Source organism: Dipodomys spectabilis, unplaced genomic scaffold (genome assembly GCF_019054845.1).
Source record: "Dipodomys spectabilis isolate Male_0828 unplaced genomic scaffold, ASM1905484v1 ptg000288l, whole genome shotgun sequence".
NCBI lineage: Eukaryota > Metazoa > Chordata > Mammalia > Rodentia > Heteromyidae > Dipodomys > Dipodomys spectabilis.
The window spans coordinates 3,122,071-3,142,050 of NW_024870965.1; the positions used below are offsets into that span (position 1 = coordinate 3,122,071).

Here is a 19,980-nt window from a genome sequence, read left to right on the forward strand (position 1 = left end):
TGCATTACCAGACCTGTAGAGATGAGACTATGGCACACATTAACTGTTCTTAATTGTTACAAGATGGCTTAGCACTGTGAAGAAAGGGGACTATAGAAGATCTAGAAAATCCTAGAAAATTACTTAGAACAATAGGTAATCAAAAAGACTTGATTTTTTTCTTCTATTTCAACATAAGTTCTTTTATGTCTTAAGACTGTGATACAATTACATTGTCAATATAATTAAGATTGAGATGGATTTCGGAATTGACTACAGATAAGTCAATGTAAAAATAAACCTACAAACTCCAGAGAAGTAGTGTGTAAACATGCATTGGTCTTTAAATTCCTTGTGTTACTTTTTAGGGAGAATGTCAGAAAATTAATTCTTTCTAAAGTATTTTTAAATATTTTGTGTCCTTTCTTATATTTCCCAGGCATATTGGAGAAGATATTCCACTAGAAAAAGATTTTTGAGTTTGAAGTATTATTCAGTCTTCCTGCAATCCAGGATACGAATGATAATTGCTGTTACATCTTATAAAAGAAAACGCTGGGCCATAGTTACAATACAGAGGCATTGGTGTGCTTGTGTTCAAAGAAGAAGAGATCAACAAAGATATAAAATGCTGAAATCTGCGTCCCTTGTAATCCAGTCCATGTTTCGAAGATGGAAGCGACGTAAAGTTCAACAACAAGTAAAAGCTGCAATAATACTGCAAAGAGCTGTTAGAAAATGGCAGGTCCGGAAGCAAGCCAGGGAGAAGTCTGCCATCATCATACAATCATGGTACAGAATGCACAGGCAATTACAGAAATATGCTTATACTAGATCTTGCATTGTTGTCATTCAAAGAACATTTCGGTGCTTTCAAGCCCAAAAGTTATATAAAAGAAAGAAAGCATCCGCCCTGACTCTGCAGAAATACTTCAGAGCCTATCTGAAGGGAAAGGCTGAACGCACCAGCTACTTAAAAAAGCAAGCTGCGGCCATTCGACTGCAGTCTGCTTTCAGGAGAATGAAAGCTCGTCATTTGCACAGGCAAGTTAGAGCTGCTTGTGTGTTGCAGTCATATTGGAGAATGAGACAGGACAGACTTTGTTTTTTAAGCTTAAGGCAGATGGTTATCAAATTGCAGGCATGTGTAAGAAGAAATCAGCAATTACAGAAATACAAGAAGATGAAGAGAGCCGCTATCATAATTCAGACTCATTTCCAAGCTTGCGTTTCAGCCAGGAGAGTTCGAGTATCTTACCAAAAAACACGATCTGCTGTCATTGTTCTACAGTCTACCTACAGAGCGCTGCAAGCTAGGAATGCATTTCTTTATATCCGCAAATCTGTCATAAAGATTCAGTCATATTTTCGTGCTTATATTTCAAGAAAGAAATTTCTGATCCTAAGAAATACTACCATAAAGTTGCAGTCTATTGTCAGGATGAAGCAAGCACGCGGACGCTATGCACAGTTAAAAGCAGCTGCCCTGTCTATCCAGCGACGATACAGGTCCAAAAGACTGGCTGCATGCAGGAGAAAGGAATATTTACAGGTACGTGAGTCTTGTGTCAAATTGCAAGCTTTATGTAGAGGATGGCTGGCCCGAAAACAGATGAGGATGCAGAGAAAAGCAGTGGTTGTACTGCAGTCTTACTTCAGAATGAGAAAGATGAGGCAGTGCTACCTGTACACCTACAGCGCGGTTCTGCTCCTCCAGATTCGCTATCGTGCCTACAGGGCGCAAGTCAACCAGAGGAAGAAATTCTTGCGAGTCAGAAGAGCAGCTGTCTGTTTGCAAGCAGCCTACAGAGGTTACCGAGCTCGCCGGCTCATCAAACAGCAATCTGTCGCAGCTGTTAAAATTCAGACTGCTTTTAGAGGCTATAGCAAAAGGGTGAAATATCAGTTGGTGCTGCAGTCTGCTGTCAAGATTCAGAGGTGGCACAGGGCATGTAAGGCTGCTCGAGATTTAAGAACATGGTTTTTAAAGACAAGAGTGGCTGCAATTGCTCTTCAATCTGGCTATCGGGGCTGGAGAGTTCGGAAGCAGATCAGAAAGGAACATCAAGCAGCAGTGAAGATCCAGTCTGGATTTCGAATGATCCAGGCCCAGAGGCAGTTTAAATCCTGGAAAATGGCAGCTGTGGTCATCCAGCGGCACCTGCGAGCATGGCGGGCTGGAAGGCAGCAGCGTAGGGCCTATGTTGAACTCCGCCGTGCCGTGCTGGTGCTCCAGGCTGCATGGAGAGGGTGGGCACTGAGGAGAGAGGTCCAGCGGTGGCACACCTGTGCCATCCTCATACAGTCCTGCTACAGAATGCACGCTCAACACAGCCGGTGGAAAACGATCAGGAAAGCTGCTCTACTGATTCAAACATGTTATCGGGCTTACCGTCTTGGAAAAGAGCAGCATTGCTTATATTTGAAGACAAAAGCAGCTGCTGTAACTTTGCAGTCGGTTTACCGTGGGGCGGAAGTGAGAAAAAGAATAAAAGATTGGAACAGAGCAGCAATCACTATACAGTCTAAATACAGAGCTTACAAAGCCCAGAAGAAATACATCACTTACAGAAGTGCTGCTGTTGTCATTCAGAGATGGTATCAAAACACTAAAATTGCAAACCAGCAACGAAAGAGATACCTTAATTTAAAGAAATCAGCGATGAAAATCCAGGCTGTTTACAGAGGCACTAGGGTAAGGCAGCAGATTCAACACATGCACAGGTCTGCCACTTGTATTCAAGCGATGTTTAAAATGCATCAGTCAAGGTCACGATACCACGCAATGAGAAGAGCAGCTGTTATAATTCAAGTAAGGTTCAGAGCCTATCATGAAGGTAAAACTCAGCGTGCAAAGTACCTTAGAGTTTTGAAGGCCATTGGTATTCTTCAGGCCAGGTTTAGAGGAGCTAGAGTCAGGCAGGCTATGAGAAAGAGGCAGGTGGCAGCCACACTGATTCAATCCCACTATAGAAGATACAGGCAGCAAATGTACTACACCAAGTTAAAGAAAGTGACACAGATAGTGCAGCAGAGATACCGAGCAGTGAAGGAAGGAAGGAGACAGTTTCAGAGGTATAGCAGGCTGTGGCGTTCTGCAGTTCTCCTGCAGGCTGCTGGCAGGGGAATGATGGTCAGGAGATATGTAAAAGCTATGCATTCGGCTGCCACTCTTATTCAGAGGAGATTTAGAACTCTGATGGTGAGAAGAAAATTCCTCTGTCTCCAGAAAACTGTGGTTTGGGTTCAAAGAAAATGCCGCGCAAAGCTCTTGGCCAGGCATCAGTTACAACAATTTCTGCTGGTGCGAAGGGCAGTTATTCAAATCCAGTCATTCTATAGAGGGTGGATTGTAAGAAAGAAAGTGAGAGAGATGCATAAGGCTGCTATATGCATCCAGGCTGCTTTCAGGATGCACCGAGCATGTGTGAGATACCGGGCCTTGAAACAGGCCTCAGCTGTGATCCAGAAGCAACACTGGGCAAACAGAGCTGCAAAAAGGCAGAGGCTGCGTTTTATCACACTAAGAAGGTCTGCTGTGATTCTCCAGGCTGCATTCAGGGCAATGAAAGCGAGGAGGCATGTGAAAGAAATGCATTTGTCTGCAACACTTATTCAGTATAGATTCAGATCCTTTGTGATGAGGAGGAGATTCATTTCTCTCAAGAGAGCTGCTGTTTTTGTTCAGAGGAAATACCGAGCAAAGCTCTTGGCCAGGCATCAGTTACAGCAATTTCTGCTGGTGCGAAGGGCAGTTATTCAAATCCAGTCATTCTATAGAGGGTGGATTGTAAGAAAGAAAGTGAGAGAGATGCACAAGGCTGCTACGTGCATCCAGGCTGCTTTCAGGATGCACCGAGCATGTGTGAGATACCGGGCCTTGAAACAGGCCTCAGCTGTGATCCAGAAGCAACACCGGGCAAACAGAGCTGCAAAAAGGCAGAGGCTGCATTTTATCACACTAAGAAAGTCTGCTGTGATTCTCCAGGCTGCATTCAGGGCAATGAAAGCGAGGAGGCATGTGAAAGAAATGCATTTGTCTGCAACACTTATTCAGTATAGATTCAGATCCTTTGTGATGAGGAGGAGATTCATTTCTCTCAAGAGAGCTGCTGTTTTTGTTCAGAGGAAATACCGAGCAAAGCTCTTGGCCAGGCATCAGTTACAGCAATTTCTGCTGGTGCGAAGGGCAGTTATTCAAATCCAGTCATTCTATAGAGGGTGGATTGTAAGAAAGAAAGTGAGAGAGATGCACAAGGCTGCTACGTGCATCCAGGCTGCTTTCAGGATGCACCGAGCATGTGTGAGATACCGGGCCTTGAAACAGGCCTCAGCTGTGATCCAGAAGCAACACCGGGCAAACAGAGCTGCAAAAAGGCAGAGGCTGCATTTTATCTCACTAAGAATGTCTGCTGTGATTCTCCAGGCTGCATTCAGGGCAATGAAAGCGAGGAGGCATGTGAAAGAAATGCATTTGTCTGCAACACTTATTCAGTATAGATTCAGATCCTTTGTGATGAGGAGGAGATTCATTTCTCTCAAGAGAGCTGCTGTTTTTGTTCAGAGGAAATACCGAGCAAAGCTCTTGGCCAGGCATCAGTTACAACAGTTTCTGCTAGTGCGAAGGGCTGTTACTCAAATCCAGTCATCCTATAGAGGGTGGATTGTAAGGAAAAAGGTGAGAGAGATGCACAAGGCTGCTACGTGCATCCAGGCTGCTTTCAGGATGCACCGAGCATGTGTGAGATACCGGGCCTTGAAACAGGCCTCAGCTGTGATCCAGAAGCAACACCGGGCAAACAGAGCTTCGAAGAAGCAGAGACAGCATTTCATCACACTAAGAAGGTCTGCTGTGATCCTCCAGGCTGCGTTCAGGGCAACGAAAGTGAGGAGGCATGTGAAGGAAATGCATTTATCTGCAACACTTATTCAGAGTAGATTCAGATCCTTTGTGATGAGGAGGAGATTCATTTCTCTCAAGAGAGCTGCTGTTTTTGTTCAGAGGAAATACCGAGCCACCATTTATGCCAGATGCAAGAGGCACCAATTCTTGGAGTTACGAAAGGCAGCCATTAGCATCCAGTCATCTTACCGGAGATTGATGGTGAAGAAGAAGTTACAAAACATGCACAGGGCTGCACTTCTCATTCAGGCCACTTTTAGAATGCACACAACGTACGTGATATTTCAGCAGTGGAAACGTGCCTCGATTCTAATTCAACAACATTACCGAACATACCGAGCTGCCAAATTGCAAAGAGAGAATTTTACTAGACGATGGCATTCCGCTGTGGTCATTCAAGCTGCTTATAGAGGAATGAAAGCAAGACAGCTTCTAAGGAAAAAATACAGGGCTGCTGTCATCATACAAAGCACATATCGAATGTCTAAGCAGTATTGTTTCTACCAGAAAGTTCAGTGGGCTACAAGAGTAGTACAAGAACATTATAGGACAAGTAAAAAACAGAAAGCTCTTCAGTTCCAGGCAAGTTGCACTGATGCCAGTTTTCAAGACATGACCAGAAGGAAACAGGCTGAGAAAGAACACGAGGCTGCCATTGTTATTCAGAAGTATTTCAAAGCCTGTAAAACCAGAAGACGTTATCTTTGCCTGAGAGCTGCCGTCATTTCTGTCCAGAGAAGATACAGAGCATCAGCTGCAGCATACTCCCAAGCCGCTGCCTCAGTAGACTTGCCTTACCGAGGATTTAAGGTAAGAAGGGACATCCATCACAGCCACCTGGCTGCCAAGCCATTCGTTATACCTGGTCCACAAGATTGAGTTGTTTATCCGGTTTTAAAAACAAACAACAAACCCTGACATAAAGTCTATACTGTATGTCAGAGTAAAAATGACAAGAAAAATTAACAGTTCAGAAAGCTGCACAAAGTATTCAATCTACTTTTAGATGCATAAAATTTAGGCAGAAGCCAAAAAATAGATGTCTCAAGAAATGATGTGTCCGTAGGCTGACTATACTCAGCTGTTACAGAATTAGAACTCAAACTGAGGAGTTGCCCATGTGTAATCCTAGCTACTCAGGAGGCTGAGATCTGAGCATTGTGGGCAGAAAAGTGTAATTAACCACACACGCACATACACAGAAGTGAACTGGCACAAGTGGCAGAGCACTAGGCTTAGTAAAAGCTAAGAGTCAGTGCCCAGGCTCTGAGTTCAAGCCCCAAGATGGGCACAAAACAAAAAACTCAATAACCACTCTACACTACACTTCATTATTACAGAATTAAAACTCAGGTGAGGCTGTTCAAAGTGGGGCTGTTAGTTACAGTTAGAAGACGGGTGTGCAACACCGTATGATTTGCTTGTTCACAGGAAACAGAGTATCCATCTGAGAGGGCCACTGTGCCCATGCAGAGCCCTTGTCCTGACCTACAAGCACAGGAGCGTGCGGCCCTACGGATTCAGTCCTTCCTGCACATGGCTGTTCATCGCACAAGTTTTCTTCGACAGAGGAGAGCTGCTGTCACCTTACAGCAGTGTTTCAGGACCTGGAAAACCAGAAAACAGTTTTTACTATATAGGAAAGCTGTGTTGGTTTTACAGAACCACTACAGAGCCTTTCTGTCTACAAAACACCAAAGACAAGTTTATTTACAAACCAGGAGCCGTGTTATCATGATTCAAGCTGGAATGAGAAGATTCATACAGAAAAGGAAGTTTCAGAAAATTAAAACTAGTGCCATAAAAATTCAGGTATTTGGGGCTGGGAAGGTGGCTCAGTGGTAGAGTGCTTGCCTTGCATGCATGAGGCCCTGGGTTCGATTCCTCAGCACCACATAAGCAAAAAGAAAAAAGCCAGAAGTGGCGCCTGTGGCTCAAGTGGTAGAGCGCTAGCCTTGAGCTGAAGAGCTGAGGGACAGCGCCCAGGCCCAGAGTTCAGGCCCCACGACCGGACCCAAAAAACAAACAAACAGGTATTTGTATATTTAACTTACAGAGATAACTTTTAGGTCTGTTATTTGACTATGAATGAACTTGAGGTCATGAAGAATAATAGTCTGGTTATTTTGAAGTGGAGTGTGGAGTACTTGCTAATGGGAAGCAACACTGATAATAACTGAGCTGTGACATCATAACTGGAATCTTCTGGGACTTTCCCTATGCTTCGCTTGGCTGCTTCTCATTACAGCCCTGCTGGAAGAATGTTTCTTGTTTTTAATGTGAAAAAATTGAAGATGAAATGTTATTTTTACAGTACACGTCAAACAGGATAACATTCCTCTACTGATCTCTAAACCCAACCTACTACCATAGCTAGACTTTATTCAAGGCTTAGCTCTTTTGGCTTTGAAGCACTTATTTTGTTTAATCAACTTCTCAGGGTGTGAGAAATGTGGGGTATTACCTCTCTTTTAAAATAGAGAACTGAGAAAGGGGGAATTAATTGGTAGGTGTTCAGGAAGAATGAAATGAATCCAAGAAATGAACCTGAGATCTAATCGGTTTCTGTTCTGCCTGCTCAGATTTCAGCCTACAGGTGTTTGCTATCTTCCTAATGCTGAGCTTAGGTTTTCATTCAAGATGCTAGTGCTGGTAAAGTGATGCATCTGTCCTGAGTGTGAGGCTGAGTGAGAACTGAAGTGAACAAGAAAGGACAATTTTAATGAGAAGTATATGTTGCTGGAAACAGGCTGAAGTTATTTCTGGCCAGGAAAAGCTTCCTGGAGTGGATGCCATTTAAATTGAAATGTTAGGCTAAAGGATGCATTGGAAATAGTCTTATAAATAAAGTGTTTGGAGAGATCATTCCAGATGGAGGAGGTAATGTGGGGTGGGGTGGAGGGAGACGGGGAACAGAGAGGACAACAAATAGTGATTGAAAACCTGGGCTTGCCATAGCGGAAGTCAAATTATGGATAGCCTTGGGTTATAAAAACAAAACACTGAGCTTTTATCTTCCAGATTAAGACAAGTTAAGAAGGACAAAGCTTTGGACAGAATATAAGAATAAAGGATATTTGGAGAAGCAGCCAGAAAATGTTATTAAGAGGGAAAGAAGAAAATTTAAAAGATTATGGTGTTCAGAAGCCAAGGGTTGAGAGACAAAGGAGAGAAAGAATACTCCAGTTCCAAATGTACAGGATGGAGAGGTGGACCAAGATGTTAGATGCACTAGTTGGTTTATTCAATAGAGATTACAGAGGGGCCAAAATAACCATCCTAGGGAGAAAAATCAATTTTCTTATGGAATTAAATTATAAAATTGTATTTCACACAGGGACCTTTTTGCTTATAACGGTTGTCTCTGCTGAGATCATCTGCAGTTTCCAACAGTACCAGTGGCAGCTCCTGCCTCTCCCCTTCCCCCATAGTTAGTATGAGGAACACTAATAAGAGAGCTCCATCATCTTTCCACAAGATCGTTGCAAATATTCACCAGGATAGCTCCCCTACTGTATTTTCCTGTGTGGCATTAACTTGATTTCTCTAGGTTCTTGATTTCCCCATCCCTAAGTTAGAGAAAAGGCTGCTACTTCTCTTATTTATTATTCCTAGTTTTTCACTTATAGTTTTGGTGCTTACTTCAGTAATTTGTAGCTAATAGTTTTAGTTAGCCACAGGTCTACCAAAATTGGATGATCAGAGGGACCTTTTAGGAGTCTGTGGCAGGCCAAACACAACAGAGCATGTACAGAGTGGGATCTAGTTCCACTTTGTCCTTTCTCCTGAGAGATGGGCTAGGGGATATGTTCATTTCTTTTCCGTTTCTCAGTGGTGGGTTGAGGCGAAGACTTGAATCATACATGACTGGCCCCTGGAAAGCATTGGTTAAAGTAGGTCTGGGTGGGCTGGCAGCCAGCCTCAGGGCCTGTGTGATAAAGCACACAATAGGCGTTCACAACAGCAAGTGCCTTGTTCTCAGAGAGATGGACAGATGTTTCATCCTTGTTGTATTGATGTGTTTAATAGGCTGCATGGAGAAGATACAAAGCTAAGAAATATGTACATGAAGTGAATGCCACCTGCAAGATTCAAGCCTGGTATAGGGGTTGGAGAGCACGCAGAGAATATCTAGCCATATTAAACGCTGTTAAAATTGTTCAGCGTTACTTCCACGCCAAGCAGGAGAGGACCCGGTAATGTATCACAGCCATGTGCAGTAGCCAAGTCCTAGTGCAAATAGCACTGGGTGGGTTTTTCTCTTAAATATTTGCAATGCTTAGATCATGTGTTTTGTTTTTTGTTTTGTTTTTTTTCCCTCTGTGTGTGTGTGTGGTGGGAGTGTTTTCTTTATTGGAAAACTAGTATATTCCTTGGGCTTTTCTAATGCTTTAGAGATGCAGCATAGGTTTGATACTACAATTTAGTTCGTGTTTGATTCAAGTGCATAGGATTTCAGGGAAAGATGAAAGCAGGAAGTGAATAAAATGTTTTTTTCCTGATTCCTTACTAGTGCATTCAACCATTTTTTAAAATTAACTTCTGGGAAAATTTCTTTTTATCCTTTTTTTTTTTTTTTAAATTCTGTATTCTCCATACTCTTCTGTATGGTGCTGAGGATCAAACCTAGCTTGGTGTACATGCTCGACCGGTACTAAGTCACTGAGCTATATCCTCATTCCTTGGGTTTTGTTTTTGAGACAAGGGTTTCCTGTGTGTAGGCCAGGCTGGTGTTGAACTCATGGTTTCTTAGCTTCTCTTCCCATTGCAGTGATTAAAGGTCCACACCTTCATGCCTGGCCCTTCTCTATACTCTTTATCCTTACTGATGATGGCTATAATTACCCCCTTGTCTGCATAACTCAGAATTATTGCATCAGTGCTTGTTTTGAAGTCCTTTTTAGGAGGGCATATCACAGTTTGAGGAACTCCTGGACCAATTCCATGTGGGGCTTAATTATGGATTACAGTTCTTACTGTCCTTGTTAAGGACTTCTATCTTGTTTTTCTGGACCAAATAGTGCTTTTTCTCAGTGATGCTGAGCCTTATTTTCTAAAAAAACATGGTAATAAGAGAAGCTCATATTTTGGATTTTTTCTTCAATACCCAAGGACATATTAAAATGCACTATTTTCATATAAATGTCCCAGTTAGATTTGATGATGTCTTCTTAACAATCATGTCCTCTCTGAAACTCAGATTTCATTTTCTATTTGAACTTGCACCCTTTTGTCTAGGATTTTCTTTGGACCCCTCTCATGACTTTCTTTTGATCTTGTTCAGAATTATTTCTCATGCCACATTTTTACTCCATGAGTGTTATCAATTGATAAACAGTTCCTCTTCGTTTTCTTCCTTCTCCCCTGCCCCTTTCTCCTTCCCTCTCCTCTCCCCTCTCCTGGCCCCTGTATGTGTGTACAATTCTGACTGCAAGAACGAAAGTATGGATTATATGTTTTTCACTTGTTTTTATAATGTCAATGTTTTTCTTATATTTTCTCAGTATTTAAAGGTGTGGGCAGCAGTAAACACTTACTGAATAGATTAAAGTATTTTGAGATTTCTTTCTAACAACTACTTTTTAGGTTTTTGAAGATGAGAGTATCAGTAGTTATCATACAGAGAAAATGGAGAGCAGTGCTTTCTGGAAGAGTCACTCGTGAACAAATCACAGGAAAAGTAGGTGAAATAAAAACTCATTTATACAGGAAACAGAAAACAAATATTCTCAAAACCCAAATGAGCATTGATCTTACAGACTTATATTGCAGTCAATTAAAAATTATATTCCTCTGTAAAAATGCCATTTTTTAGTGTTTTTTTCCGAGTATATGTGTACACACACACACACACACACACACACACACACACACATAATGTTCTTTAAAGTTTGAGATGACTTCAGTGAAAATAAACAGTCTGGAGAAAATTGTAATGAGTAGAAGATAGTATAACATAATAACATGTTCTTTAGATGATGTTTAAAATTTTTCATATAAAGTTGTAGAATAAATACGATGCCTAATTTTTATTAAATTAAAATTTTACTTACAAATTTCAGTGTTGATGTAATATTTGCTGTCACTATATAGAACCACAATTATTACTCTTACTACTGGCACTTAACATAGGCCAGCATTTGATAGCAATCGTATGAAGTAGTTGCTCATGATGAAGGATAGGAAGCATTTACAGAAGTGATGGGTCCAAGGTCCTTCCATTTGTAGGTGGAAGTTTGTAAAACACACGTACCTTGACTGAATTAAGGCCATTTTAATTGGTACCCTTGGGCAGCTATGTCTCTGGGCAGCCTAGGGCATGCTTTTGCTCCAGTGTGTGGTTCTCAGAGCTGCTAGAAGCTTCCTCCGAGGTTTTGATATGGCCACTTTACTTCTCATACCTAGCGAGGGTGCTGTGGGTCTGTTTTCCCCCACAATGAAAAGAATCAAGAGGGAAGAGACCAACAGTTATCTGTTGAGCCTGGTGCTCAGTTTTGGCAGGAGTTTGTGCATGGGTTTAGAAATAATTGCTTTATTGCCTTTTCATATCTGTGAAACACACCATTCTCCAGCTCACCTAGTTGTTAATTGTGTAGTCCACTTAATCTAAATGCTGTTTCTCTTTAGGGTAGGGTCCAAAATATAATTTTGCTTCTGTACCCTGACTTATGAGTTAACACTATTAGAAATATTGTATAATAAATAATTATAGGTACTTTAGATTAAAATGGAAATAATTATAATAGTCAATTCATTTCTACAAAATAAACACTGATTTTTTTTTTAGATATGTGATTACTAATGTGGTACTTTTTAATTCTCTCTTCCCTAGAGTGTAGAACAGAAGGCTCGAATTCGCCTCCTTCCCTTCACTGCAGCTGCATTTTTCCACCTGACTGCCCTTAGAATTCAGAGAGCATATAGACGTCACAGGACTGTGAGGAGTGCCGAGAGGCATGTGGATTCAGTCATCTGTATTCAGGTTAGCTTTTCCTCTGCAGTAAAACTGTAAGATAAAATATTTTTGTTGAAAAATTAGGATAATTGACCACTTCCAAATGTCTTATTCTGTGGCCATATATTAGGCTGTCATTGTGTAACTACCAGCATGATTTGAGGGTTAGAAATTGGTTGATATTTTATGTCATAGAAATAAAGTTTTGAATTATTCTGGGATGTAATCATGCTCATTTACTTGCCTGCTGCTAAAGTCTGAGAGCCTCTGTTCCTCCATCCTGGCCAACAGTGGCCTCCAAAGACATCCTGATTGTTTTGCCATTCAAATGAGTTGGAATGATTCTCTTGTTTTTGTTTTGGGTTTATTTGATTACTAACAGTTCTAAAATATTTTTTACATTTGTTAGTCGTCAAAGTTCTTATTCTTTTTTTTTGTTTTGGGTCCAGTTGTGGGGCCTGAACTCTGGGCCTGGGCGCTGTCCTCAGCTCTTCAGCTCAAGGCTAGCGCTCTACCACTTGAGCCACAGCGCCACTTCCAGCTTTTTTTTCTTTTTGCTTATGTGGTGCTGAGGAATCGAACCCAGGACCTCAGGCATGCAAGGCAAGCACTCTACCACTGAGCCACCTTTCCAGCCCCCTCAAAGTTCTTATTCTTGTGTACTTTTAAAAATGTTTTTTGGGAGTGGCACTGTGGCTTAAGTGGTAGAGCTTTAACCTTGAGCTGAAAAGCTGAGGGACAATGGCCAAGTCCTGAGTTCAAGCCCCACAACCGACCAAAACAAATTTTTTTTTATATACTTTTCCCATTTTTCTATCTGATGTCCTTTTGTAGTATGATTGATAATCATTGTAAACCCTGGAGAAGAATCTTATTTGTATATATTAGAATATTTACATATGAAGTACTGGCTAGAAAACACAAATTGCAAAGCAATGCAGTTTGATAGAAGTTTTACATAAGTTGTAAAATAAAGACAGGACTGTACGTCCAACACAGGCTTGGGAAGGTTTGCACCAAGTGGGACTGAGGGATTGTCACCAAGGTGGATCAGGAAGTATTTGCCATTCTTTACCTTTCATGTTTGTATGTGTGCGTGTGTGTGTGCATGTGTTTGTACAATTAAAAAACCTGATGTAAAAATGAGGGGAAAAAACATTCCTATGTTTTAAACAGAGATGGTTTCGAAAAAAAATGCAACAGAAAAGGTTGATTGAAATTGAGCATGAAGTTCAGGAACGTCTGAAACACCAAAACAGAGCTGCGTCAGTAATACAGAAAGCAGTGCGCCAATTTCTTCTTTGCAAAAGACAGGAAAAATTGAATAGTAGAATCATCAAGATTCAGGTAAGTGAAAATTCTATAGTTTTAGTATAACGTTAGAGCCATACTAATGTTTTAATTGTAATGGTTCTGGTGTATTATATGAATTTGAGGAAAAATTATTTACATTGTGTTAATTGTGAAAATGTTACTGGCTGTAATGAAGCCATTTGGCTTTATTTTCGAAGGCATTATGGAGAGGTTACTCTTTGAGGAAAAAAAGTGATTGTAAGAAAATTAAAGCTATACGATTGAGTCTTCAAGCTGTCAACCAGGAGATTCGAGAAGAAGACAAGCTCTACAAAAGAACTGCTCTGGCTCTTCACTATCTTTCCACATCAAAGCACCTTTCTGTCATTCTTGAGGCTTTAAAGCACCTGGGTGAGTTTGTCATAATCACATCTTGTTTAAAATGAGGAGTGCTGAGTTCGTGTGTGTGTGTGTGTGTGTGTGTGTGTGTGTGTGTGTGTGTGTGTGTGTGTGTGTGTGTGTGTGTGTGTGTGTGTGTGTGTGTGTGTGTGTGTGTGTGTGTGTGTGTGTGTGTGTGTGTGTGTGTGTGTGTGTGTGTGTGTCCTGAACCACAGCTCTACTTCCAGCTTTTTGGTGGTTAACTGGAAATAAGAGTCTCTTTATATTTCTTGCCCAGCTTGCTTCATACAGCTGCCTCCTGTGTGGCTAGGATTACAGGTATGAGCCAGCGGTGCCTGGCATGGATTTACTCATTTTTTTATTGTGGTTTTTTCTCATTCTCTTTCAGAGGTAGTGACTAGATTGTCTCCACTTTGTTGTGAGAACATGGCAAATGGTGGAGCAGTGTCTAAAATATTTGTTTTAATCCGAAGTTGTAATCGTAGTGTTCCATGTATGGAAGTCATCAGATATGCCATTCAAGTCTTACTTCATGTTGCTAAGGTAGGTTTCAATGTTAGCAATGAAATACTTATTATTCAAGAAATGTGATCATCTACGCTCATGAGTCCCAGTGAGGAACAATGCTTACTCTGTTACCATAGCTCTATGTGGAAACAGTAATTTTTGTACAGTTTAGTTTTGTCTTTATTATATTACTAGTAATGAACGTTTATTTTTCATGTCTACATGCAGATATCTTCACTCATTATTTAATTTAATCCAATTAATGTTCCTCTAAAGTAATTCCTAATCCATTTTATAGAGAAGGGATACTACTACTTCTAGAAGCTGAGTGCAATCCAAGGCATTGGGATGGAAGATTTAGTTTCCTACACACTTAAAACCACATTGACCTGGTATATTGAGAAGTAGTCACCAAGAACTCAAAACCAATGCCAAATGACTTGGATTTGAATCCCAGATCTGCTGGTTATAGGTCCGTCTCATTGTGCATTAAATGAGTTAGGCCTGAAATGCTTTTATAAATATTCATTATAAGGTTAGTTATTGATTTTTTTGAAATTTTTGCCATAACAAAAATTGTTATCATGCAAATTTCAGTGTAAATCTACTGATACAAGTGGATAAATGAGTCATTCAAAAACATATTGGAGACTCAAAATTACTGTTTTATTTGAAAGCAAGCTCATTTTTCTGTCAAGAAGCAAGCAGTTGACCTAAATTAGGTCTTCCTTTTATTTGTTATCTTAAACTACAGTTATTCCAGAAAATTTACCTTTGTCCTCAGAGATGTATTTACTAAAATGGCCTCATATTGAACACCTTGCTTTTATTTATTTCGAGATGTCCTTTGTGATTTCAGATTTGAGTTATATATGCATGTGTGTATTGATTGTGGGACTGGGAGGTAGAAGGGAAAGAAAAGGTGAAGAGGCAAATATGCATAGAAGCAGACTCAGCATTGGAAACAAAGGTTGGCCCTGAACTTTCTTTCTGGCTGGTCTGTTTAAAAAAATGTTTTTATTATAACTTCTAATTAGAGTCTCTTCTCTTCAAGTACGAGAAGACAACTTCAGCAGTTTACGAGGTAGAAAATTGTGTGGACACGCTCTTGGAGCTTTTGCAGATGTACCGAGAGAAGCCTGGTGATAAAGTGGCAGACAAGAGTGGCAGCATTTTTACAAAAACTTGCTGTTTGTTGGCTGTCTTGTTGAAGGCAAGAAATCGAGCCTCTGTAAGTATTCATCAGTTATCTGTTTTTTGTTTTTCTTTTGTGTCAGTATGTGTGTACATATACACATGCATACATACATTTCTCTGTCCTCCTTTTGCAATCGTAAGTATTTCAAGATTTTTCTGTGACATGGCCTTTGCCTTTGTCCCCAGTTGTAACAATAAACTTGGAGTAACCATAACTTGGGACTAGATTGTTCAGATTGTTGCCTTGGTTTTGGTAACAGTGGAAACCATGAAAGAATTTTAACCCAAGAGTGGTTTCATCTGTGTAAACTATAATATCACCCTGGCTACTGAATGGGGAATGGATTCAGGAGGGCCTGTCTCAGGATGGTGAAAGGGTACATTTGTGGTGGCCTGCTCAAGAGGTTATGTTTACCTAGCTAGGGAGGTTATGAGCTTTGAGAAGAAGGTCAGGTTCAAGCGACTGGTTTACTTGATTGCATGTCCCTTCTGTGCTCAATCTGGAGTCAGGTATAACTTTGGGATATTTGTCTTTCTTATAATTGACTTTTGTAAAATTTGTTCATAATTTAAATTAATCCACCTGCCGAAGTTAGAGTGCTTTGCTCTTGATTGTTAAAGCTCAAGAACTTACTGCATATTGGTGATGATAATTGATTTTGCTATTCTAGGAAGATAGAGAAAAATGTAATTTTAGGTTTTAATAAATGTACCTTTTCTCTTTTAGGATGTAAGAATTAGATCCAAAGTTGTTGACTGTATTTATAGTATCTACAAACTCACTGCTCGTAAGCATAAGATGAATATAGAGAGAATACCCGGTAAACAAAAGAAAAGTGCTTCTGTCTGCATGCCCTTACTTCCAGAAACACCCATGAGGACCAGGATAGTCTCCAGGTAAGCAGTCTAATGCTTAGTCACCACTACTTTGTCTTACTGCTTACCATAAGTGGGGGTTTTTTGGGGGTGGTACTAGGGATTGAGTTTTAAGACTTTGAGTGCTCTACCATCTGAGCCATTTTCCCAGTCCTTTTTGCCTGTGGTTATTTTCTCAAAGTCTTCCCATTTTTGTCCAAGTAGATCTCCTTTTTCCTTGGTGTAGCTGGGATTCTAGTTATATGCCATCACGCCCAATTTGTTTTTGTTGAGACTGTTAACTTTTTACCCTGACTTTTCTTGAGCAGAGGACCTCCTGAGTAAGTAGGACTATAGAAATGAACTACCTTGCCTGAACAAGGTAATATTCTTGACAGTGGAGAAACAACATAGAACCAGGGTGGTATTTTTGGTAACCCTAAAGGAGATAATGAAGTAATACTACTCTAACTTTGGGTATTTGGTAACACCAAGGTGACTATCGTAATTTTGGCATATCATTTTTATTTTCCATAGTAATATTAGTGTCTAATTTTTAATGGCTTTCAGAATTGCTATATGCCAAGATGTCAGTTTCTAGTCCTCCTACAATACTCCTTATGTTAGTTATTGTAGGCTGCTGTAACAGCTTCACACAAGCCTGACAACTTTGCTCAGATAGAGTGTAGCACAGAGTTCTGAAGGAGACTGACTGGAAATCACCTCTGGTATGCAATAGCAGGGTCCTGAGCGATGACAAGTGAAGTTAAAGCTGAAGATAGAGTGGGGGAAATGGTGACTCACATGTTTTGTTTTGGAAAAGCCTGGGAAATACGACAGAAATGAGGAAAGTACAAGTGCACCATGGGAAGAGCAGAACCCTGCTGAGCAGAAGAGCCAGCCTAGCACAGCACACTGGTGTTTCACTGGTTTGGGAAATGGTCAGCATTGATGACTTCACTCAGTACTCTGCTGTTGTATGCTCACAACAGATTTTGTCCACTCATTGATGTTTGGTTTAGCAGTCAAGTATAAGAAGACAGAAATGTATGTAGGAGGAATTTATATGAGAAGATACCCAAACTTCCTCTGAATGATACATTTCTCAGTGAATCAGGAGATTATAATCCAGCATCTTCAGAAGTAGTTTAGCAGAAGTGGAGGGGATGTTTGAAAGAGAAACGGGATTAAAATGGGAATCCTGGAGAGAAAAGGAGCACCTGAGGTGATTTCAAATGCCCCCTTTTAGGCCTGCAAATGGCAAAGCAACATTCCAGACTAGTTGTGTAGTTGTAACTGAGTGGTATTCATCTGTGCAGGGATGGAGAAAGCAGGTGTTTTTATTCAATTTGCAGATGACTTTAGTAGGAGGGATAAGTGGAGTTAATGGCATCTGCAGAGGGGGAAGACATTGGTGAACTAAGCTGATGAAGGAGGAAGTGAGAAGGACGACGGATGACCTGTTGAGGCTGAGTGAACTGGAGGTCTCTGGAGTGAAGGAATTAGGTCAGTGTCCTTACGAATGCAGGTGACACAAGTGATTGAGAAGTGGAGAACAAACCTCTCGCATGGAGATTTCAGTGGCAATATGCTTTCTGATCAAGACAGTGAGTGTCTAGTGAGACAATGTCCCACAAAGGCCATGTGAGAAAGGATTGGATGAGGAGGAATGGAGGGAAAGTTGACACATTCCACCTCCTGTTGGCCCGTAGGCCAAAGGAATGTTGATTTTACTGAGAATGGAGATAGCAGTCGAGCAAAGGCCAAGAACAGAAAAGAAATTGTGTTTGGCAGATGACAAAAGGCAGTGGTAAAAACATAAGCTTTGAAGAAGACAATGTCATTAGATGAGTCTTAATACTAGAAAGGAGCAGGGCTGTAACATTCTCATACCTTAGGAAGAGAGGTAGGTAAGGAAGAAGGAAAGAGGAAGGAAAGAAGGAAGGAGGAAGGAGAGGCAGGCAGGCAGGCAGGCAGGAAGGAAGGAAGGAAGGAAGAAAAGTAAAGGAAGGAAGGAAGAAAAGTAAAGGAGGAAGGAAGGAAGGAATAGGGTGTTTTCAGAAGAGTCACAGGTTAAGAGAAAACTTACTAATCTGACGTCCATTTTTTAAAACAGGCTGGAACCAGCTTGGGTTTTGAGAAGAGACAATATGGATGAAGTGAAAAATTCCCTGCAAGCTATTCAAATGCTGATGGATACACTTGGCATCCCTTATTAGTAAATGTAAATATTTTCAGTGTGGACAGTCTAAAGAAATATTGTAGCTGATCATGAGTATGTAAAGTGTCTTCCTGCTTTTGCTGTATAGTTTTTAAAATCTGACTTTGTATTAAAAATAAACGCATATATTTTAAATAACTCGAATTTATTAAATTCTTCCTTGGTTTTAGTTTTACATATATAACAGGCTAGTATGTCACAAGATTACAATGCTGTTATTCATATCTATTATCTTAAAGTATTATATTAGTTTGAATGTAGTCCTATTCCAAAAGGAAACAACAATGATTACTGTCATTGTGTTTTTAATTATCTTTAAGTAGTTGTTCAAAGGAACTGCCATTTAACAGAGTAGTTTATTAACACAATATATCTTGAGTAAAGTATCACCCCTTTCAACATTCTCACCCATCTCTCCCCTATCTATCCCTTCCCTCACTTTTCTCAACTTTGTAGCATATCCATTGGCTTTTAGACTACATACCCCCCTCTCCTCGTCTTCATTCCCCTTGACTTCACCCCATCCCTTTTGAGGACCTGCTTCCTGATATTTTATTTTTCTGAACTTTGACTTTACCCTTTATAAAGAATTGCACTATTTGAATTCTCTTGAGTCTACCTTATTTCAGTTGATACATTTGGATACATTTGCATAGCACCCCAGTGTATCTGGCTTCCACATGTAAGGGCCTGATTTCACTTAGTATAATTTTTCAGGTCCTCTACTTTCTTTACAAATGGCACAATACCATTTTTTCTAATGGATAGTAAAATTCCATTGTGAATATATACCACATATTATTGATCCATTCGTCCATTGAGGGGCATCTAGGCTGATGAAGGTGAATAGTGCTGCATTAAACATGGTTGTACTGGTGGCTTTACTGTATCCTGGTTTGTAATTCTTGGGTAAATGTCCAGGAGTAGAAATGCTGAATCGTACGATCATAGTTTTATGTTTAATTTTTTTGAGGAACCTCCACACTGCTTTTCAGACTGGTTGAACAAGCTTACATTCCCACCAACAAAGTATTCTTGTTTTACTTATAAGTTGAGGCATTTTTAAAAATAAAAAATGTTAGAAATTGAAGATTCTGTCTGCACACTTAATATATGGGGAGACTATAAAATAATCCTGCAAATGGAATTTGTATCCCATTTGTATCTTCCTGGCTGAAGCCTCTAGACAGGCAAGCCGCTTCCCAATGGGAATCCTGGCCTGGCCCCTGCCCACTGGATATGACCAAGATCCTCCGTTTAACTGCTGGGGGCTGCAACTTGCCATGGGATGAGTGCATCTTGCTTTTTAATAAGAACTTGTCCATTTATGCACCATAGACTTGGAGTTTTCCAGTTTTGAAAGTAAATCTTTTCTCTTTTTGCACAGTTTTAGGTTACCTACAAAGTGTCTGTGTTATTTAGGGGTCACAGAAACGAATTCTGATGATGGTTTGAAATTCCAAAATCTGTTTATCTATGGACACCATAAAAATAACTTTGAAATAAATCAGAATTAGCTAGAAAGACTATTTACTTAGATAATTTGTTGGGGCAATTTAAGGATTAAACCTAAGTAGTCTGAATTTTTTTTACTTATAATTTTGCTTTGATAAATAATATATTGATGTATTAAATTTTATATTGGAGAATTTGGCAAACTATAAAGTATGT

General features: G+C 40.3%; 1 protein-coding gene across 1 annotated transcript in view; it reads left to right on the forward strand.

Moving 5' to 3' along the window:
* Aspm (assembly factor for spindle microtubules) overlaps window positions 1-18,450 on the forward strand; it is a 41,499-nt gene extending 23,049 nt beyond the window's left edge. Inside the window, exons 18-29 of the mRNA XM_042701220.1 lie at window positions 419-3,091; window positions 4,406-5,692; window positions 6,314-6,694; window positions 8,912-9,078; window positions 10,469-10,562; window positions 11,715-11,864; window positions 13,014-13,184; window positions 13,349-13,541; window positions 13,918-14,072; window positions 15,091-15,267; window positions 15,961-16,130; window positions 18,205-18,450. Of these exons, the coding sequence (XP_042557154.1) occupies window positions 419-3,091; window positions 4,406-5,692; window positions 6,314-6,694; window positions 8,912-9,078; window positions 10,469-10,562; window positions 11,715-11,864; window positions 13,014-13,184; window positions 13,349-13,541; window positions 13,918-14,072; window positions 15,091-15,267; window positions 15,961-16,130; window positions 18,205-18,307 (5,721 nt within the window). The 3' untranslated portion in view covers window positions 18,308-18,450. The remainder of the gene's footprint in view (window positions 1-418; window positions 3,092-4,405; window positions 5,693-6,313; window positions 6,695-8,911; window positions 9,079-10,468; window positions 10,563-11,714; window positions 11,865-13,013; window positions 13,185-13,348; window positions 13,542-13,917; window positions 14,073-15,090; window positions 15,268-15,960; window positions 16,131-18,204) is intronic.
* Window positions 18,451-19,980: the final 1,530 nt, after the last annotated feature.